This window comes from Salarias fasciatus, chromosome 9 (genome assembly GCF_902148845.1).
Source record: "Salarias fasciatus chromosome 9, fSalaFa1.1, whole genome shotgun sequence".
Lineage (NCBI taxonomy): Eukaryota > Metazoa > Chordata > Actinopteri > Blenniiformes > Blenniidae > Salarias > Salarias fasciatus.
The window spans coordinates 5084343-5103113 of record NC_043753.1 but is presented as its reverse complement, the minus strand read 5'-3'; the positions used below and the strand labels follow the sequence as shown (position 1 = coordinate 5103113).

Genomic DNA, 18771 nt, shown 5'->3' with positions numbered 1-18771 from the left:
GTCTAAAATACTGGAAAAGAAAGATGAAACCACTAAAACCAGGAACAAAAACAGCTGAAAATGTATTGAAATGTTGTTGTTAAAATGTAATTAAAGCAAAATAAAACATTTTTTCTTCATGTCTGAGAAACCATATGAAAATTTAGACGCTATGTTTGCCTCATTTTAAAGCTTAAACAAATACTTTAGATTTGATGGAAAATCACAGAAAATGGCTCTTTTGGTCATTAAAGTTTGGAGACTCCTGAGTTTGACAGTTTATTAAAGGCCGGCCAGACGAGATCCACAAACCAGACTGGAGACTGGAAAACATCTGGGATTACTTCCACCCAGACGAGAACAAAAGGCGATCCTGAAATTCACGGGACTGACGACACACAGTGAGGAGTGTTGAGTAACGAGACGGCCGTGAGCTCCATCCACACCTGGACTCCTGGAGACCTGCAACTGGAGGGGAGTGAGAGACTGGACGAGACTGAAGTCGAAGCTGCCAGAGATGACGGGAGGTGGGGGGAATAAGGTTCTGCCTGCTCTTGTCAAATCCAGACAGCAGACTTGGTTTCTGTTGCCTCTTCCTGCAGATTGATCAGTGGAGCAGGTTTGTGTCAATCCGTCGGCCTCCGGGAGGATCGAGGTTCAGAACCTCTGACCTGAGAAGCTGCATATCAAACAAACGCAGCTTCTTTGAATTGTAAATTCCGACAGTCTCACCTGCACGTGAACTCAACATAATTTAGTAGTAAATTTGTGTTCAGGCTGAATTCTCTCTGAGGAAATCCGTCATGAATGATCCTGTGATGAAACAGTCACAGTTAAAAAAAAAAAAAAAAAAAAAAAAAAAAAAACTTCTTCCCTGAAACAGCCCAGCTTCGTCTTCCATCCAGGCCGTCACGCTCGTATCAAAGCTCTTCATCAGAGATGAATTATTCCCCCTCAAAAAGATGCACCTGAAAACACAAGCAGGCAGCCCTCATTGACATGTGAGGCGCGGAGCCGAGCGATAAGGCAGCGACACAGCTCGGCTGGAAAATAATATTAATGAAGGCCGTGGAGAGCCGGGCGGAGCGGCGGAGCTGACCTTGTGTCAGTCCACTCTGATTGACCCCACTGGAAGCTGGAGGAGGACCGCAAACGGCTCCGTCCCACAAACAGCCAGCACTCCCAACGCCAGGCTGGGTGGGTGGAGGAGGGTGGAGTTAGCAGGGGGGGTCAGATCATTTTCATATCTCCACTATGACTGGATGAGGCACGGGCTTCCAAAACTTCCAGGCACGGTTGCAGTGTAACAAAACAGGAAGAACACTGAAGCGTTGGGCCTTTGGCTAAGCCCCGCCCCCAAACACAACATAAACCACAAGCATTCGGTTACCAAAAAAGCGATGGAACTCGTCATGTTTTTGTTGTTTTCTGGGCTTTTTTAAGTATTTTAAGATGCAAAGATGGTCAAACGATGTGCCTGCAGCTCACGCAACAGCAAGAGTAACATGAAGAATCCCAAAAGAGTGAAACAGTTTACTTTATCCCGGTTGTTCCAGGGTAAGGCAGCGTCTTGTATAAACTCAGCCTATCCTATAATATCAAACACATAACGCTAGCAGCGATGAGCTTCGTTTAGCTAGCCAGCTAGCTTACCTGACAGACGCTAGAGAAGGCTTCTTCGCTGTTGTCTCCAGAAACACCATCTACGCTTTAAGCTACGGTGAAGAGACTTCACGGCCTCCATGGTGTGTTCAAGAACACCTCCAGCGCTTCGTTTTTTTTCTAATTTTCTTTTGTTAAAACACACACAACTGTCATTACTTTCATGTTCTCTTACTTTGATGCAGACGGTAGCACAGTCGTAACAGCGGCAGCAAAATGTGCAGCTTTTCTCCTTCGTCGTCTCCGGTGGCGTGTCGCATGCTGCAACTGACTTTGCTCTGGAGCAGTCTGAACATGTCTGTCGTTGGAAACAGGAAGTGAGCTGCGTCGGCTTGTCCCAGTTCACAGGAAAAAAGAAAATCCATGGGTCACCTAAAGGAGCTGAAACAGCAGCAGCAGCTCTCCAGAGATAATTATTTATATGTAGTCGCTGCTGCTTTAAATTACTGGCGGGATATTGGAACATTAATGTGACTAATTAATTACAAATAGGGAAATGAAGATGTAATTAACTTTATTTCATATTATGATGGTACATATGACACACAAAAACAATATCAGCATGAAAATGTGAGTTTTCAGGCCACTTGTAAACTTGTTGTCAGTCTGGAGCGCCCTCTGCTGGGCTGGGAGGGAAGCTCATAACTTATGACTATTCCCCATGGTGTAGAGCAGCTTCAGAGGCCACATAGCGTCCAATTTCATCTTGAGGATCTGCAAAATAGTTTCTTATAATAACCTTAATATTTCAAGAATTTTTTTTTGGCACAAGGAATATGTGATGAAAATGTATGCATTTTCTCAAAAAACAAACATTTACTACTAAAAATTATTGCAATCTCAACAAAAAGTCCATTTTGATTATAGTTTATGATGTAAAATAAAGTGAAATGCCAAAAAAAAAACTTCCTCTATGCATGTGGCATCACGCATGGTTCAACACAGGGAGGGAAAGCCAAGGAGCCTGAAACGAAGCAACAACAAAACACATGATCCGTGACATTTCTAATGAAGAAAGAAAGAACTTCTGCAGATTTGCTGGACGTTGACGTCAAAATGAGATGAGGATCCGTTTGTATCCCAGAGGTGGTGATGCTGAGGACAGTGGACCATCTAACTGCATGAACCAGCGTTTGCCAACAGGGATGGTTGTCTGTCCTCCGTTGGTTTATTTGGATAAAAATTGAGTATTATCTGTGGCTTCATCTCTTCCAGACAGGTGGCGAGGCAGACAGATGGTGACTTGAGTCTGTTTTTAAATAAAGCTGATTTCATCTGCTTAGCAGTGGATCAGACACGGCCAGAGGCGAGCAGGTAGAAGCAGGTAGAACAGAAACAGACCAGGAAAAAATACACTGCAATGCGTTTGCATCTTTTTATCATGTATATTTGAGATTATTTGTGTTTACACTTTCTTTAAAGTCTATTTTATGTCACGTTTCTTTCATTACTGAAAGCTTGGACCTCCTCTTATGCACAGCCTCTGCATCAATGCATCCCTGTTTTCCATATTGATTTCTCATGGTTTGTTTTTCGCTGTAGCTCTAGTGCAGTGTGACTTCCTGTTGTGGTCAGTGTGAATATTCCTGCCGGGCTTCCTGTGTAGAGCTGACTTCAGCCTTCTGGGATGCGCGATTGGCCCGTCAGACCGACCCCATCTGTAACCGCAGCCCCCATCCTGACAACAGTGACACAAAGAGTCTGGACAGCCTGACATGAAAGTCATTTACATTTCCAATAAAGCTGATAGCATTACCTGGTCCCAGAGTTCCACTGATGGGGAGTCTCTCTCATCCCTGATCCTGTCAAGAATACATTTGTGAAGAGGAAGAATCTCTGCGAACCCTCCTGCTTTGCATTTTTTAGCATAGAAATGCAGCGGAGATGTATGGACGAGCCGCTCACACACACCCCAGCCTCAAAAACACTGCCGGAGCTTTCTGCTGTGGCTGCTCCGATCAGCACTACACTAATCTCTGACAAGTTGAGCCACCCTCTTCGCTTTAATTGCAAGGCTGTGCATTTTTGTCACGAAACAACCATTCTGGCTTAATCACGGCGGCGTTGTGTGTCTCTCTGCCTTTATTCTGGACGCCTGGTGCAGCATGCTAATGAGCTAATGCAGCCCCACTGATGCCGCAATTAGGAGTGTGTACAGCAGCTAATGTGGGGAAGTGGCGGCTGGCATTAACAATTAATAGACACAGGTGCCTGTCCGCGCCGAGCGGAGGGGGAGGAGAGCGGAGCCCGTCAAATCCTTTTCAGGGTCTGTGACAAAGCCCACAATGCATTGCACTGTGTGCTTAGGAGCATTATGAAATACAGGATCAAGTGGAATACAGCTACGTCCTCGCAGCACCCTTTTTATTCATAGTTTGTATTCACTAGTATCTATCTATCTATCTATCTATCTATCTATCTATCGCTAACCCCCCCACATCCCATATTGGCGGCTTCTTCATGTCAGTCTATCGCAGCAAACGGCTGTTTTTATTTCAATTTCACAAAATTGGATTTTAATGAATTCTGCAATGAATAACCAAGCAAGAAATTATTTTCCAATATCCTCCCATGATATTCCACCATCCCTCTGTATTAGTGGAATTAATACTCGGAGCGTGCTGGAGATGCCGCATCAGGTGAAGCAGGATTTGATTAGGAGTTTAAAGTTTTCAGAAAATCAGGTATGGGGTGTGTGTGTGTGTGTGTGTGTGTGAGGGGGGGCACAATCATGTTTTCTTTGGACTTTTTAATCTCGGAAAAATAGAATCCCTGAAGCAGCGAGCAGGAATACGAAATTGGCAGAATCTGATTAGCGCACCAGAACCGTGTTTTAACCATTTCCTCACGTTTCGCAGCTCTTGGAGGAGACATGCGGGATGCATTGATGCCACTTTTTTACCAGTACGAGTACAAATATGAGTATTAACCTTCAGCCATTTGCTGAATTCTTATTTAATGCCGTGATGCTTGGTTCATACTCCACACACACACACACTTCACCACCACGTCTCCTCGTTGATGATGGAAACTCTGTTCTCCTGCTCATGTGAGAATGGATGGAAAATAACAAACATGGCGGCCTGCAGAGCTCATATTCTAGTTCAGATTAGTAGTTTTATAGTTGAGTCACCCGTAATAGCATTATATTTTTCACAGCCCACCAGCAAGTCACATGACTTAAAGACATAATGTCTTCATGGAGGCGTTGCTGCTATTCCACACCTGCAGGAGAAGCAGCAGGGCGTTGACGTTTTCTCAAACCTCCAAATTCTTCATTGCTTCTGCTGATCAAGGGCGTAATTAACGCTTTCCAGACGAGCGGTTTGTGCCTGAGCAGAAACGAGGGTTGCTGGTGACCTGGATGCACCACTCACTGGTTCAGGAGACTGACCCGTACCTTAAATATTGGCCCTAAAATGGATCAGTGTGTGTCATATACCAATGGGGCGGCTGTGGTTCAGTGGGGAGAGCAGTCGTCTCTCAATCGCAAGGTTGTTAGTTCGATTCCTGTCTGCATGTCGAAGTGTCCTTGGGCAAGACGCTGAACCCTACATCGCCCCCAGTGGCTGAGCGCCTGCCTTGGGATATTGCATTGTAAAGTGCTTTGGGCTCTGTCAGTGCAGGGTAAAAAAGCACTATAGTCCATTTACCATTTTTCTAAATCTTTTCCCCCCAGTACAAATGTTGTCGGCTCCATCCAATCGGGATGCTCATAGTGAGAAGATTCCCAGTTCGATGCTGACTAGGGAGTTTCCCACTGTGTCCATCATTTGTACTTCCCTCTAACAGTCACAAACAGGGATTTTAGTTTAATTGATGACTATAAATTGCCCTTGGGTCTGATTGTGAGTGATGTGACTGTCTGATGGACTGCTGACTCTTCCAGGGTGAACCTGACCTCACCCTCTGTCAGCAGCGGTTCATCCCTCAACTGAACTGAACTGAAACCCACAATATACAGTAGTCAGATTACTGACTGGCAGTCATCAAGGCCATGTCTTGTAATACTGATCAGGTTATAGAGGGTGAAATGGGGTGATCATTGGAGGAGTAATCATAACGAGGCCGGGTCCGGGTCTTCCTCCTCGCTGTTTATCGGTGCGCTCATTAAAAGACACTGGCAGACAGACGGAACCGATCTCTCCATTTGCCAGTCGACCACACCGTAAAAGTCGGCGGGTCATGGCTCCCGGTAGTGCGATAAGCAGTGAGTGCCAAATTGGAGCAGGACTGATTACATCCCAGAGGAGCCGCGTGATGAAGCTCTCCGCTCCGTCCGAGCTGTCTGCTTTTATTTCATGCAGCTCTCCGTCTCTTTCAGCCTTCCTCCATCGCCGCTCGGTTCACTCCGCCTTCCCTCAGCTGTCTCCTCTTTGCTTCACACTGACTCCATCTTTAATTAATTATTCTCTGGGCGATCAAACGGGAGATGGAACGTCACTTTTTGAGCCTTTCAAGAAGGCAATCAAGATAAATCCAAGGCTATTGTTATTGCAATTTTATTTGAAGGTTTTCATTTTGGTCTTGGCAGAAAGGATGGGACTGATGGATCCAGAAAATCCACACCACGTTTCTTCATTCATGTTCTCTCTATAATGATCCATCTTCTAAACGATTCGCAGATGATCTACCAACTGAGACACAGCTCTGAAACTCTGAGAGTGAGCAGACACGTTTACATGGGCCACGTATAATCGGCTTATATGGCGGAGCGGATTGTAAATGTGTCATGTAAACGCTGAGTGGATCCGCTTCGCTCGGAGCGGATTGTATTTCGGAGCCGATTGTACGAGGTGGTCTACACCGATCAACAATCCGCTCCATGTCTCATATAAAGGCCGCCTGACAGTGGAGTGGATTAAACGGGGGATTATTTGTTCCGCGCATGCGTTCCCTCGTACGTAGTGATGTGATGACGTGACAGGAAACGGGAAGCAGGACAGTCAAGAACAAGCAGAGGAACACGACGGTGGTTTTAAAGCATTTTTTTCAATAAAAAACATTGGAGAACAAACACTGGAGAGGCGAGATGGAACAAATTGCGCAACGAGTTGTTCAAAGAGCTCCGTAGCAGAATACGAGCGATCGCCCGGCCAGTGTTATGGATTAACTGGTTCCTGTGTTAACAAATGACGGCGGAGGTCTGTGTAAACACATGCTGATAACAGCTGTTGTTAAAATAAAATAAGATTCTCAAAAGACTTTAAACGTATACATTCACTGTAACTGTCGATAACCGACGTTCGCCAGAACGACTACAAGTTTCAGTCATCTATTGGTCACAAGTTAACACGGGCACCAGTTAATTCGAAACATTGGCATGCGGAGCCGACCCCAGGTGCTCACACCGAAATGTGCCGCTTGGCGGGACGGTGCTCCGGCCAGGGGAGCGCATCATTGAGATGTTGGGACATTATCTGAGCAGATATCAGCAGATAAAAACACTCTGCTCGGCGCTGAGGCTGCTGCTGCAGAGCTGAAGACCTGAAAGTTCTTCGTGAGACTTTGTGCGCATGTCACAGAACGCCATATAATCCACTTCACCCAGGGTCCTTGTAAACGAGGATTCATCGTGGATCGCTTTGTGTGTCATCCATGTATACACGTGTGTTTCATACAATTGTTTACAATCGGATTGAAAAAACACCCATGTAACCTGGCCCAATGACCCTGTCCATGTGTGAGTCAACAAGCATTTATTTCCTTGGGTGTTTGAGTGTATAGCTGGGCCAATAGGAAATCTGTGCCCACATATTCAGAGAACGAAAGCAGGCTCAGGGAGAACAGGCGAACTCCACATAGGCTATGTTTACGTGTGTCATAATTCCCCTTTATTCAGAATAAAATGGAAATTATCTTCAAAAGATTAAAAATAACCTTTTAAACATATGAAAATGAAAATGACTGTCCCGATTTAAACTTAAATCCAAACTAAGTGTCTGGTTCATTCTGATTTTAAAGACAAATTGAATAAATCCTCTATCATGTATACATTCATTCCACTGTGAATTAGTTCCAGTCCTGCTCGTGTTCTTGTCCTGTGGTGGTAACGCACAGCGTCCAAGATGGCCGCCCAACGCAAGCATTGAACTCGAAATGAAACTATTTATCTAATTGGAGTCTTAGAAGAAATGGACGGATAAACAGAAGCGTAAAGATTCAGACCTTCTTAAAGGTCTGTCGCGGTCCGAATTATTTAATTCAGAATAATTAATCCTGAATTAAAAACCATAATGTAAGCGTGGCCACTGTCGGTACAGTCGAAGACTGAGATCACGATGGTTCAGCATCACACTCCCGTGACTCCTGTCTTGCTGAGTTTAGTCTACAAACACCAAATCTGTGTAAACATCGGTGAGGAAACCCTCGGCGGGTGAGTCAGGCTAAGTTCTGCAGCGATCGGACAAGAACAAAGAAGCAAACAACGGAGCCTCGGCGGAGCCTGAACCGGCGCCGGAGCCGAGTCACACCCGGCTGCTCCTTAATAACACAACCACACTATCTGCAGCCGGCGCCGTGCGGCGCGGTGCGGTGTGGGGTTCCACTCCCCAGCCGGGCGGAAGCAAAACACACTCACACACACACACACACCGCCAACGCCCCAGGGCACTCCAGGAGATAAAATCAACTAGACAAGGATGAAATCTCATGGCCTTTTGCGGGAAAGCTTTAATATAGAAGTGTTTACCTTTGTAGCGGGGATATGGCCACGGGGTACGAAGCCACATGCAGCTGCAGGGGTTACAAGGACGCGGCGCTAGCTCGCACCGAAACGGACAGCGGCGAACCCAGAGAACCGCGCAGGAGCCAGAGTGAATAAATTAAAAGGAATGCGAGTGATTCATCATCACAGCACGCTCATCAGAATTCTGTGATTCCAACTTTTAGACAATTTGTTTGTTTGTGAAGGAAAACTCGCCCCAACTTAACTTTCCTTTCCCCCTAATTAAAAACCAACAAGCTTTTTCCTCAGTGGAGAGCCAATTAGCCCACCAAATTCAACTGTCATCTTCTGCCTTCTCTGTATTCCTGGGAGAATTGGCCTCCCACAGAGCCTTTTGCTGCCGTCTCCCCCCCTCCTCCCCGAGTGTTTTATTCCAGATAATGAGCCAAGTGAAAGACAATAATCAGCTACACTCGTTTTCTTCTCATAATATTTGTGCGAACTGTGTTCTGCCTCCAGCTTGTGAGCAGAATGCATGGAGGTCTAGTCAAAGAATCAGTGTTGGTGAACGACTGCTGCGGTCTAGATACATTTCTAACAGTAGATCGAGTTAAAACTGAAAATCTGCAGGCAGTTTCACACTTTAGAACAACTACAGTTTTGTTGCATTCGTTCAGTATTGAAAATCAGAAGCAATTCTCAAATCACTCACCCGGTAAAATAAAGGTTAACAAAATAAAAGATAAAAACAGTATATCTAACATGGAAAGGAAAACCTTGGTGGTAAATCTCGGCATGCCAAACCTAGATGTAGGAAATTGAACAAACATCTGAAAAAAGAAAGAAATAGGGACATTTTCCATCTGCTAATCTTGTGCAGATAAAAATATTGTCTGGCAGAGACAAACAGCAGGTTGTACAGATTGTACAGCTGCTGCCATGAACTGCAGCAGCCATAAAATACAGCGTCGAAATCTTTCCTGCTCAGGAAGAAAGTGGAAAACAATCTGAGAGTGTCAGGAAATATGTGTCCTCATTCCCTTTCAAGTATATGAATTATTACTACACATCCTGGTCAGGCTGTGTCTGCATCACCCTCACGCTCCCATCCTCACAGGTCAAAGGTCAGAGGTCTGGGAGTTTGAGGTACTCCACCCGAGTCCTGGGAGTTTGATGGTGTTGTGCAGTATCTAAGATGTTCATTGGCCTCCTCTGGGCTGAGGGTTTAGATGTTGCTCCTGGGATCTGCTGGAGCCGCTCTTCTGGTTCGGGGGTCACCAGCCTGAGCGCTGCTTCTGCCAGGTGGGCCATGCCTGCTTCAACCCGCCACATCTGTCCCAGCTGTTCCTTCAACTCTTCATACTGCTCAACCTCTTCTCGCTGTTTCTGTCCATTGAATTTGTGATTTAATGGATGCATCATGGAAAAATGTATCTAGAAAAACCCACATCAGGAAATCAGATGAGACCCTGACAGCCTCTGCCTCACCACAACCTCCATCAGCGCCTGATGACAGCTACACTCACCGACTCGTACTGATGCCAAGTTGGACATTTTTTAGCAGAATTAATACATTTTAAAAACTATTGTGTGTCAAGCTTTGACTGGTGACACGTTCTCAGACAGAAGAGGGGGATTATTTTAATTTTCCTACGTTATAGAACAGATTCTAAAGCAAGCAGTGAGTCCATCTGTGTTGTTTCAATTAAAAACAAAAGATTATCCCAATTACATCTGTATTCATGACCTTGAATGTTACCAGTGGGGCGTCACGCCTCCGGAGACGTCACTAAAGCTCACTCAGGATAATTGATTTCAATGGAGGCAATTAACAAACACACGTTTGAACAGGAAGCCATGAGACTCCTGGACAGGACCGTCCCACTGCACACGTCAGAACAGGAACATAAGAAAAACACCCAGAAGTCCAGCGGTCACATTTCTTTCCGGATCAAAACAAAGACGGATGCCAGTGAATATATCCTGATTGTAAACTTCTCAGTGTTTCTGCAGCCTCACGCTGTGGGGAATGTTTTCTCGAGATCCACGCTGCCCTACAAAGAGCAAACACAGGTGTCTCTGGGAAAGCAGTAACATTTCGAACGCCGTCCAGCCGGAGACTGAACCTGAGCGGAGAGGAGCTGCTCTGGAGAGATGTGGAAATGTTTTATCCCAAGCGGCTGCCAGAAGAAAAGGGAAACCGTCCAGAAAGTCGGCGTACCCGGCCTGCAGGAGCATTTCCAAGAAGACTTGAAGGTGGCGGGACTTCCAACATGTTTAGGCCAAGAGCTGAGAGCGGGGCCAGAGCGGCAGTGCAGCAGGACTGAAAACATTCGGCTACTGGAGACTGAAACGAAACAAAGTGCGAGAGCTGCAGTGTTTATTGATCTGCTGTTCAGACACGGACGAACGCAGATCGGCCTTTCGGACGAGACAAGCTAAAGAAAACACAAGGCCTCTCCAGTCTAAAAACTCATTCAGACAGTCAGACCGGTCAGGAGCATAAAGGAAGAAGTGAGGAAACAGGATTCATGAATTCAGACTCTGCGCCACTCGATGGTGTTAAAGACTGCAGGCAGAGTGATCTCAGTGTGTTTCTGAGTAACGATTGTCTGTGTTCAGCACGCTTCACGTTCCCGATTCTCACACCCTTCTGATGAATCTGTGTGGCTTAGGACTCACAAAGCTGCCTGATTTAGAATTTCAGTTGACAAAAACAAGGAGACGCAGCAAAGCCTCTGCTTTAACTCATCTCCAGGACGGGGATGAAGAGGATTTCACAGAAAACTCACTTATTTCACATCACACAGGCTCAAACAACAACCACCACCTGCTACACACACCTGCCACACACACCTGCTACACACACCTGCAATGTCATGTTTTCTCATGACGAGCGCAAATACGAGGACTGGGCTTTAGCTACTTGCTGATATAATCACCGATGCCAGTACTTAATAGCCATAAAGCATAATTCACACTTCATACTCAAACGATACGTTGAGGCTGCTGTGAACCAGACCTCTGCTCTGACGCCACGCCAAGTTACACTCCGTCTTATTTTTGTTACTATTTGTCAGGCACAATACCTTTACCTCATTCAGACACTAATAGTTCAATAGTTCACACCTACATGTGATTAAAAAAAGATTATTGCTTTAATAAAACTAAAGTCTCACCACATGCTGTCTTTGGCAGCTGAATGTCAACAATTCTAAAACTTTAAAAGTCTCCTGATGAACGGTGTGTGAGTGTCTGTTTCCTCAGAGTTATTCTCACCATGAGCTGTTCTGCATTATATTGCACCATCCATTTATTTCTTTGTGGAAGTTTTGTTAAAACACAGTAAATCAGCAACATTTTGAAGGCGGATTGATCAAAGCCATTCGACAAAGCTTTCTGTATTATATCTTTCAGCTACAACACCAACTGATTTTAATTGCTACATAAACAATCTGAACTATAGTCTGCTGACAACAAGCCTCTTGCTAAGCTTGTCAGAAGAATGTTTTAGTTTTACCAAGTTTATTACCATTAAGTCTATTTCCAAGTAAAATACCAAAGGAGAGTAACTAAATAGATTGCGAGCATGACGTACTTTAAGCGATATTAAATCTATCAGTACGAGTGCTGATTGACCCTGATAGCGGTACTGATAGCAGCGTATTCTTACTATTTTCCTTTATGTCCTTCAATTAAAGTGTTTGAAGAAAACAAAGAGTTCCTGACATACAGTCCGCAGAACAAACATGTTGAAGTGAGAAAACACTTTGCTGAGAATATTTTTTATTTCAAGAAAGAAAAAAAAAAACCACTCATGCAGATGTAGCGTCTGATCAGGTTCTCTTGAAGTGAGGACTTTTCTCTGCGCTTCAGCACAAAGCGTCGGCTTGTTTCTTTCTCGTTCCCCCACGGCGTTCATCCTCCTCCACTCAGAACTAAGCCCCCCGAAGTCTTACCAGATTTCTGATCCGCTTTAATAGCTTGATTTAACCAAGCATGCCCAGATCATAATGAGAGAGATTAACCTGAAAGCGAGCGCCGGCCTCTCCTCGTTCTGACTGACGCTCCGACACGGAAAGCAGCCGGAGCCCAAACGTTCGAGGAGCGACCCCGGGACGCGCCGGCCGCCCGCCCACACACTCCTCCACCGGCCCACGCTAGCAGTGATTAGCTAAAGATCCAGCAGAGGAGTAGCGGACATGTGGACAGAGGGGGCTGATGGGTAATGGAGGTGGGGGGGGGGACAGAGTGGGAGAAAGGTTCTGTCTTTGGTATGGAAATGTTAGAGCTGTTTCACACAGAACGCCGCGGGCTGTTTGGACATATGCAGCATGCGGCGCGGCGCGGCGCTCCGGCCTCCCCGACACTCGGGGGAAATCAGCATGCGCGCAGTCCTGCAGGCTACATGCTCACGACTCGGCGCTCGGCCTTACAGGAGAAACCCGCGCCTCCATGTTTATTCTCGGCCGCATTAGGCGGGTTCCAGGTGTCGGTCCAAGATACGCTCGCCGGGCAGAAAGCCCACAATGCACCGCTGCAGCCAGCAGACATGCAGCGTTCACCCCCTCACCGCGGCTCCTCCACCTACATGATTCACCCCCAGCTGGGCGGGAATTCACCGCAGACACATGTGCTCTCTGGGACCGGGAGCCGCGGTTCGCCCGGCGTTTCCAGGCGAGTCTGAAGGCATCTCAGGACAGAGAGGAGCCTCTCCGCTCCATACACGGCGGAGAATAACAACCAGCTTCACATGCTTTAATATTCAGCGTTTCAGGCTTCAGCGGGAGGTGTGTGTGGAGAGACGTAAAGAAAAGTGAGTCTGATCCATTTCTACTCGTATGTGTGGAAAATAAAACTCAGGAAAGTGTGAATGGAGTCGAGAACCTTTATGACCCACAAAGCAATTTTTGCTCCTTCTTACATACCAGTATGCATGTGCAAGGAGAATGTATGTGTGTGAAAGAAGAATGTATGTGTGTAAAAGACAATGTATGAGTGTGAGAGAGAAAATATATGTATGTGAGAGATGACTATGTGTGTGAGAGGGCCAGAATGAGTTATGTCTTGTACCACCCCTCATAGAACAGAGTGCACCGGCCTTCACTCAGTCATCTGGCACCAGGCCTCTGGAGCTGGGTGGAGCGGTGGAGACAACATGGGTGGAGGCCAAACGCCACCCTCCCCCGTTCAGCTTCAGGTCCTCACATTTTGATTTATTATTTTTTTAATGTACAAATCGCTAATTTCTGGAATAACAAATCATCATAAATTGAATTTTAGGTTGTAAGTTGTCGGGCAAACAGAAGCTTCAAAAGTTTTGCTCTCAGACTTACATGCAAACGCAACCTCAGATCATGCTACAGTGTGAGATGTGAGATTTCACTCTAATCTGTTTAATATTAGTATTTTGTGTTTTATTAAAAGACACAGCACGTTATTGATTTCGTTACAAGCGAACTTAAGACTTTTCACATTGAACCCAGTACCTGTTTCTCCATAGAGCTGTTCCTCCGTGTAAAGCCGCACTGCGTCCAGCAGAGGGAGCTGATTCCACTCTAATAACTCACTTCCAGTTCCTGCAGTGTTATTTCACTCCCACAAGTTCCCAGTTTGATGTGTTCCTAATATTTTTGGGACCCAGATTTTTTCACAGTGCTGTTCTTGCGTGGCTTCAGCTTCTAGTTTCAAACCTTTCATCAGTTTTTCACCAAAAGATGAATTAAGCTCGAGTTATGTAAATTGTTTTTATGAAGCCTTATTCACGCTCTTAACTGTGCTCTTTTAGAACCTATTTATTAATTTTACAGCACTTTAGTCCACTGTGGTGTCTTCAGATGTGCTTTATGAATAAAGCTGGATTTCAGTGGGATGTCCTTGCAATACTTTGAAACTCTTAAATAGTAATCTTTACCGGAATATTTTTTAATACATAATGCAAAAAACAATTATTACTGACATGAGTTAACTTAATTCTGACTCAAGTTTTTGAAACATTAAAAATATGTAATTACTTCCTTAAATAGAGTTTTTAATTTTGGCCAACTTTTCTGAAACTTTAGGAAAACAAGGCCTCAGATCAGAAAATCAGTCCGATCATAAAGCGACAGGACTAACAGAATCGTGTACAGTTGTCTCTTTTAGAACATCTGCGTCTTCAGTTTGGATGAAAACATCAAATAAAATCTCTATTTCTTTCCATCGCTGCGCCCTCCGGTGGACAAACTGGGAACTGCAGCTCATTTCATACACTCATGCACTGAAAAAGTCATTTCACCACTGCGTAAACCCTTCCAGTGGGCCGTGGGACTGTGCATGTTCGATTCCCCTCACACGGCAGTCACCTCAACACACTTCCTGCTGGTCCTCCAGTTGTACTCAAAAAACTTGAGACGCTCACCGAGAACAGGTCAGAGAGGACAGCTTTATTCACTTTTAACTCATTCTTTTAGATACAACCATTTCTATGAGGTCGTGATTGACCACAGGAAGAAGAAAAGAAAAAAAAATTCCTAAAACAATAAATACAAAAGCAGATCCATGCACCAAAGCTTTACCGCACAGAGGATAGCAGAGCGGAAAAATACAGAACAGAGCCTCCTCTTCCTGAATCTCTGCCACAGTGGTGCTGACAGTAAATACAGCACTTGAGCGCTGACCTCTGACCCTCATGAAGCCGTTACAAATAGCAATGACAACGCTGCGATTGTCAATCTGGGCGCGTTCGAACCCTGCCAGCTCCTTCACACACACTGATATGAATATGGTTACATGAAAGCAGCAAGACCCATCACTGCCGGGGCTGGGAGTGTGTGACAATGAACACATATACACATGTGAGAGGCTTCAGAAATGCAGTGGCTCTGTCACGGTTTTATTTTACTGTACTAGTCACAACACATTCACCTGTGTTCATTAGTTCAAACTGTTAAATCATCTGGACTCATGAAAGGTTTGATCGAACCGTTAGCTGTTACTGTTAAAAGAGGCAGGAGGATCCTGGGTGGCGCCTTGACCCACGCAAACCCACGGCACTCGCTTCTAAATCAGTGAAACTAAACAGTAAATCGAGTTGAAAATCCTCATTTAACATGATAAAGCTACCAAACTCTCAGCCTGCTTCCTGTTTGAGATGAGTAACATTCCTGCAGCAGAGGTTACGACAATCTGAGGATGGAAGGAAGACAAAGAAGCATCTTGGAGTTTATTCTGGAGCGAACTGAACTGTTTTCTTCAAGCTCTTCCCTACAATCAGAATGAAGATGAAACTCGGCGTCTCTGTTTTCTTCATGGGTTTTCACAGAGTTGAAATGAGAGCTCCTGCAGTCCGTGTGTGTGTGTGTGTGTGTGTTTCTTCCTTTACGAGGTCCAGCGCCACCAGGCCACCTTCATGCGGTCCCACACGGCGTCTAAAGAGTCAAAGGCGGGGCGTACGTCCAGGATGGAGAACTGGTAGTTCTCCTTGATCTCCCCGTCGTAGTAGTCGATGATGTAGCGGACCTCCTTCCCGCAGCGGTCGATGATCCAGTCGTGACGGTCGAACGGCAGCTCGTAGCTGCGGACAGAGGACGGAGGCTCTGTTCTCAAATTCAGACAGACTGCGGACGATCAGCTCCACTTGCTGGGGTTTCACCTCGTTTGTCGTCGTCAGGGTTCAGTTTTCTTTCACACACCACAGTGAAATGAATGAAAGAGAGAGAGAGGCTCACTCACCCCATCCAGTGGCGCAGACGGGCCCGGGGGGAGAACTCCTTAGCCTTCCCTCCAAACCTCTTCAGGGTGGGACCGCACGGACACTCCCTGCCAGGAAACAGAGCGGCGGTGAGCTCAGGAGGGAGGGGCCTGCTGCTGGTTGTTGCCGCCACTGGACTCACCCTGCGTGCAAAGCCTCCCACTTCAGGATCTCCTCCCAGGCCTGCTCGTTGTTCCGGTTGTGGATTTTGATGATGTTGGTCATGTCGTCAGCCGCCAGGTCGTCGTCACGCCAGCGCCACCTACAGCGCGCACATACACACAGACATACACACTAAAACCACTTCCAGTCATCATCCTGAACGCATCGTGTTCAGACGAGGGTTTAGTGAGAGCGGATTGTGTAACTAAGCCTGATAGAATCCTCTGTTTCTGTGAAGCTCTGCTGGATTTAATCACATTCTCTGAGAGATTGTCTTTGCTTTGGCTCGCGCCGAAGCGTCTCAGCTGAAGGACTTTTTTTACATCCCAGTTAAGTTTCCATGGCCAGAGCCCAGCCTGCCATCTGCTGGAGCAGTGGGTGAACTGCAAGGCAAATGTCAAATTAAACAGATTCAGGCATTAACAGGAACTGAAAGCTCCTCAGGAACTGAAACAATCAGACTCTTGAATCTGGAATGAAACAACAGGCTGGAAGTAAAGTGGAATTAATGAAAAAAAAAAAGAAGGCTGATTATCGTTGGCTGGTAGAAAGATCTGAAAATTGTTGTGAATAAACTGCTTGACTGATGTTAAAATTGGTTTAAAGTGACAGGCTGCTTGTTATTGGCCGGAAACTGACCCTTTGCGCAGCATGGCGTTCCAGAACATCTGCTCGGACGGGTAGACCCAGTTCTTCTCTGCTCCGTGACGGGGAATGGTGGACTCCTCTCGCTTGAGGGACAGCTCGAAGGGCTGGTCGGGAGCCGGAGTCTGGTTTGGAGGAGGCATCTGGTGCACAAACAGAACAAACCGTCACCGAGACAGCCGACAACACCAGCACGCTGGCTTCATGGTGGAAAATAGACATCAATTCACTCATCTGAAGTAACAGCACAGGTCTCACCAACGCAATGGACATGAACTGAAACACTGGGATTTAAATTATTTTTATTACCATCGTTCTAACTTCTAATTTTACTGATGCAGCTTTACACTTTCAGAAAAGATAAATACTGATTATTTTCGCTTCTTTTACTCCCATCTAATTTATTTATCTACTGTGGTGGATTTAAATGGATGTTAATGTGTCGTCTCATGCCCGCATCAATACAGAGGATCGAGTACCATGTTTGCTGGGTCGATGTCGCCCTTCAATCCGGCTTTCATGGGACACTCCACAAACTCGTAGGCCCGGTCCTGGTGGACGGGCCCGGCTTCTGCTTTGTGCATTGGACACTCTGACGGAGGAGACACTGCAGGAGGGAGAACACCGTGAGACAGACTGAGGAAGCACCACGTTCCACCGTGAGTCCATGTCTGCAGTTCTCACCTGTCTGAGCTTGATGCATGGGGCACTCAGAAGGAGGAGATACTGTGAAAAGCACAATAAGACAAATTAAAACAGAAGCAGGAGACTTTATGATGTGAACGTTGGACCTCACAGCACTTCTCTACCTTTGACGGGCTGAGCTTGATGCATGGGACACTCTGAAGGTGGAGACACTGGCAAAGGAAGACCCAGACAGACAGGCAGCATGTCAACACAGGGAACCCTCAGGAACTGAGATGGTGAAATGATTGACAGCTGTGAGAACATCAGCACCATACCTTTGATAGGAGGCGCTTCTTGGTGCATGGGGCAGCCCTGAGGAGGAACAGCCACCATGGCCTCAGCCCTGACCGTAGGAGCAGCCGGTGCGGAAACAGAGGCGCCCATCCTGCCCGGTCCCTCTGGGGAAAAAATATTTTAACATCATCAGACTGATCACTCAATAGATATGGCTTATCCATGGCTGCCTGGGTGCCGCCAGCACGATCCAGAACAGCAGAGACCAACAGTGAAGAGCAGACCCAGACATTTGATCAGACCAGTATCGGCTGGAAATTTCCACTCATTAGCAACCCTACTCACAGCCCTTATTCAAATGTCTCTGTCCAATCAGCTGCACCTCAACACCACCCAGACTGGAGAGATGGTGCTGGACTTCAGGAGACCGAGGATCATCTGTGTTGACACGACACAGACCTATAACGCCCAGGCTCACAGATGATCCATGAGGCTAAAACACCTCGTAACACCGCGTCAGACTGGTGTAAAAGAAGAAGCTGGTTCACACAAGCCAATGTCCCCGGTACGTGTCCCGAGATAACCCTGAATCCAGACATCCTTCATCCTTTACCGTGAAGCAGGCTACCTGGGAGCTATGCTAACCTTAGCTCATAAGTTCACTCAACTTCAAATGTCCGCGGACGTTAAATAGAACTGGCCAATATTATCACTAGCCCAACAACACAGCAGATAATAGAGTTCGACCATGGAGGAGGCCGTGGATACAAACCTGTTGTAGAAGACGGAGGATAGACTAGTTCTGCGCTCGATTGTCCCAATGTCAACCAGACGGACACAAACGTGTTTACACAACGTGACGCTCTACGGAAGCTACGTGAACGAATGACGTCAACACGTCATTCAGAATCTGATTTGCATGGCTGCCATCTTGGATGAGGACTTTCTACAAGATTAACGTGATTAAAAAAAGTGTGTGGGTTCGTGTTTCATTCAGACTGAG

The 18771-nt window shown here is 46.1% G+C and overlaps 2 protein-coding genes across 5 annotated transcripts in view; one reads left to right on the top strand and one right to left on the bottom strand.

Moving 5' to 3' along the window:
• Nucleotides 1–18771, top strand: part of LOC115393914 (NLR family CARD domain-containing protein 3-like) — a 167707-nt gene that overhangs the window by 98292 nt on the left and 50644 nt on the right. The gene's annotated exons all lie outside the window — the stretch shown is intronic.
• On the bottom strand, nt 14714–18623 carry hccsb (holocytochrome c synthase b). 4 transcript variants are annotated; one of them, XM_030099070.1, is made up of 9 exons: nt 18541–18623; nt 17810–17932; nt 17657–17704; nt 17532–17573; nt 17327–17454; nt 16842–16990; nt 16183–16302; nt 16022–16108; nt 14714–15863 (listed from the first exon to the last, which is right to left on the bottom strand). In XM_030099070.1, exons 2-9 carry the CDS (start codon nt 17916–17918, stop codon nt 15668–15670), a joined length of 879 nt encoding a protein of 292 aa, XP_029954930.1. In that variant the 5' UTR covers nt 17919–17932; nt 18541–18623; the 3' UTR covers nt 14714–15667. The 4 variants fall into 4 exon arrangements, with proteins under 4 accessions (XP_029954930.1, XP_029954931.1, XP_029954932.1 ...); XM_030099071.1 differs by having other exon boundaries at nt 17810–17929; nt 18541–18610; XM_030099072.1 differs by lacking the exon at nt 17532–17573.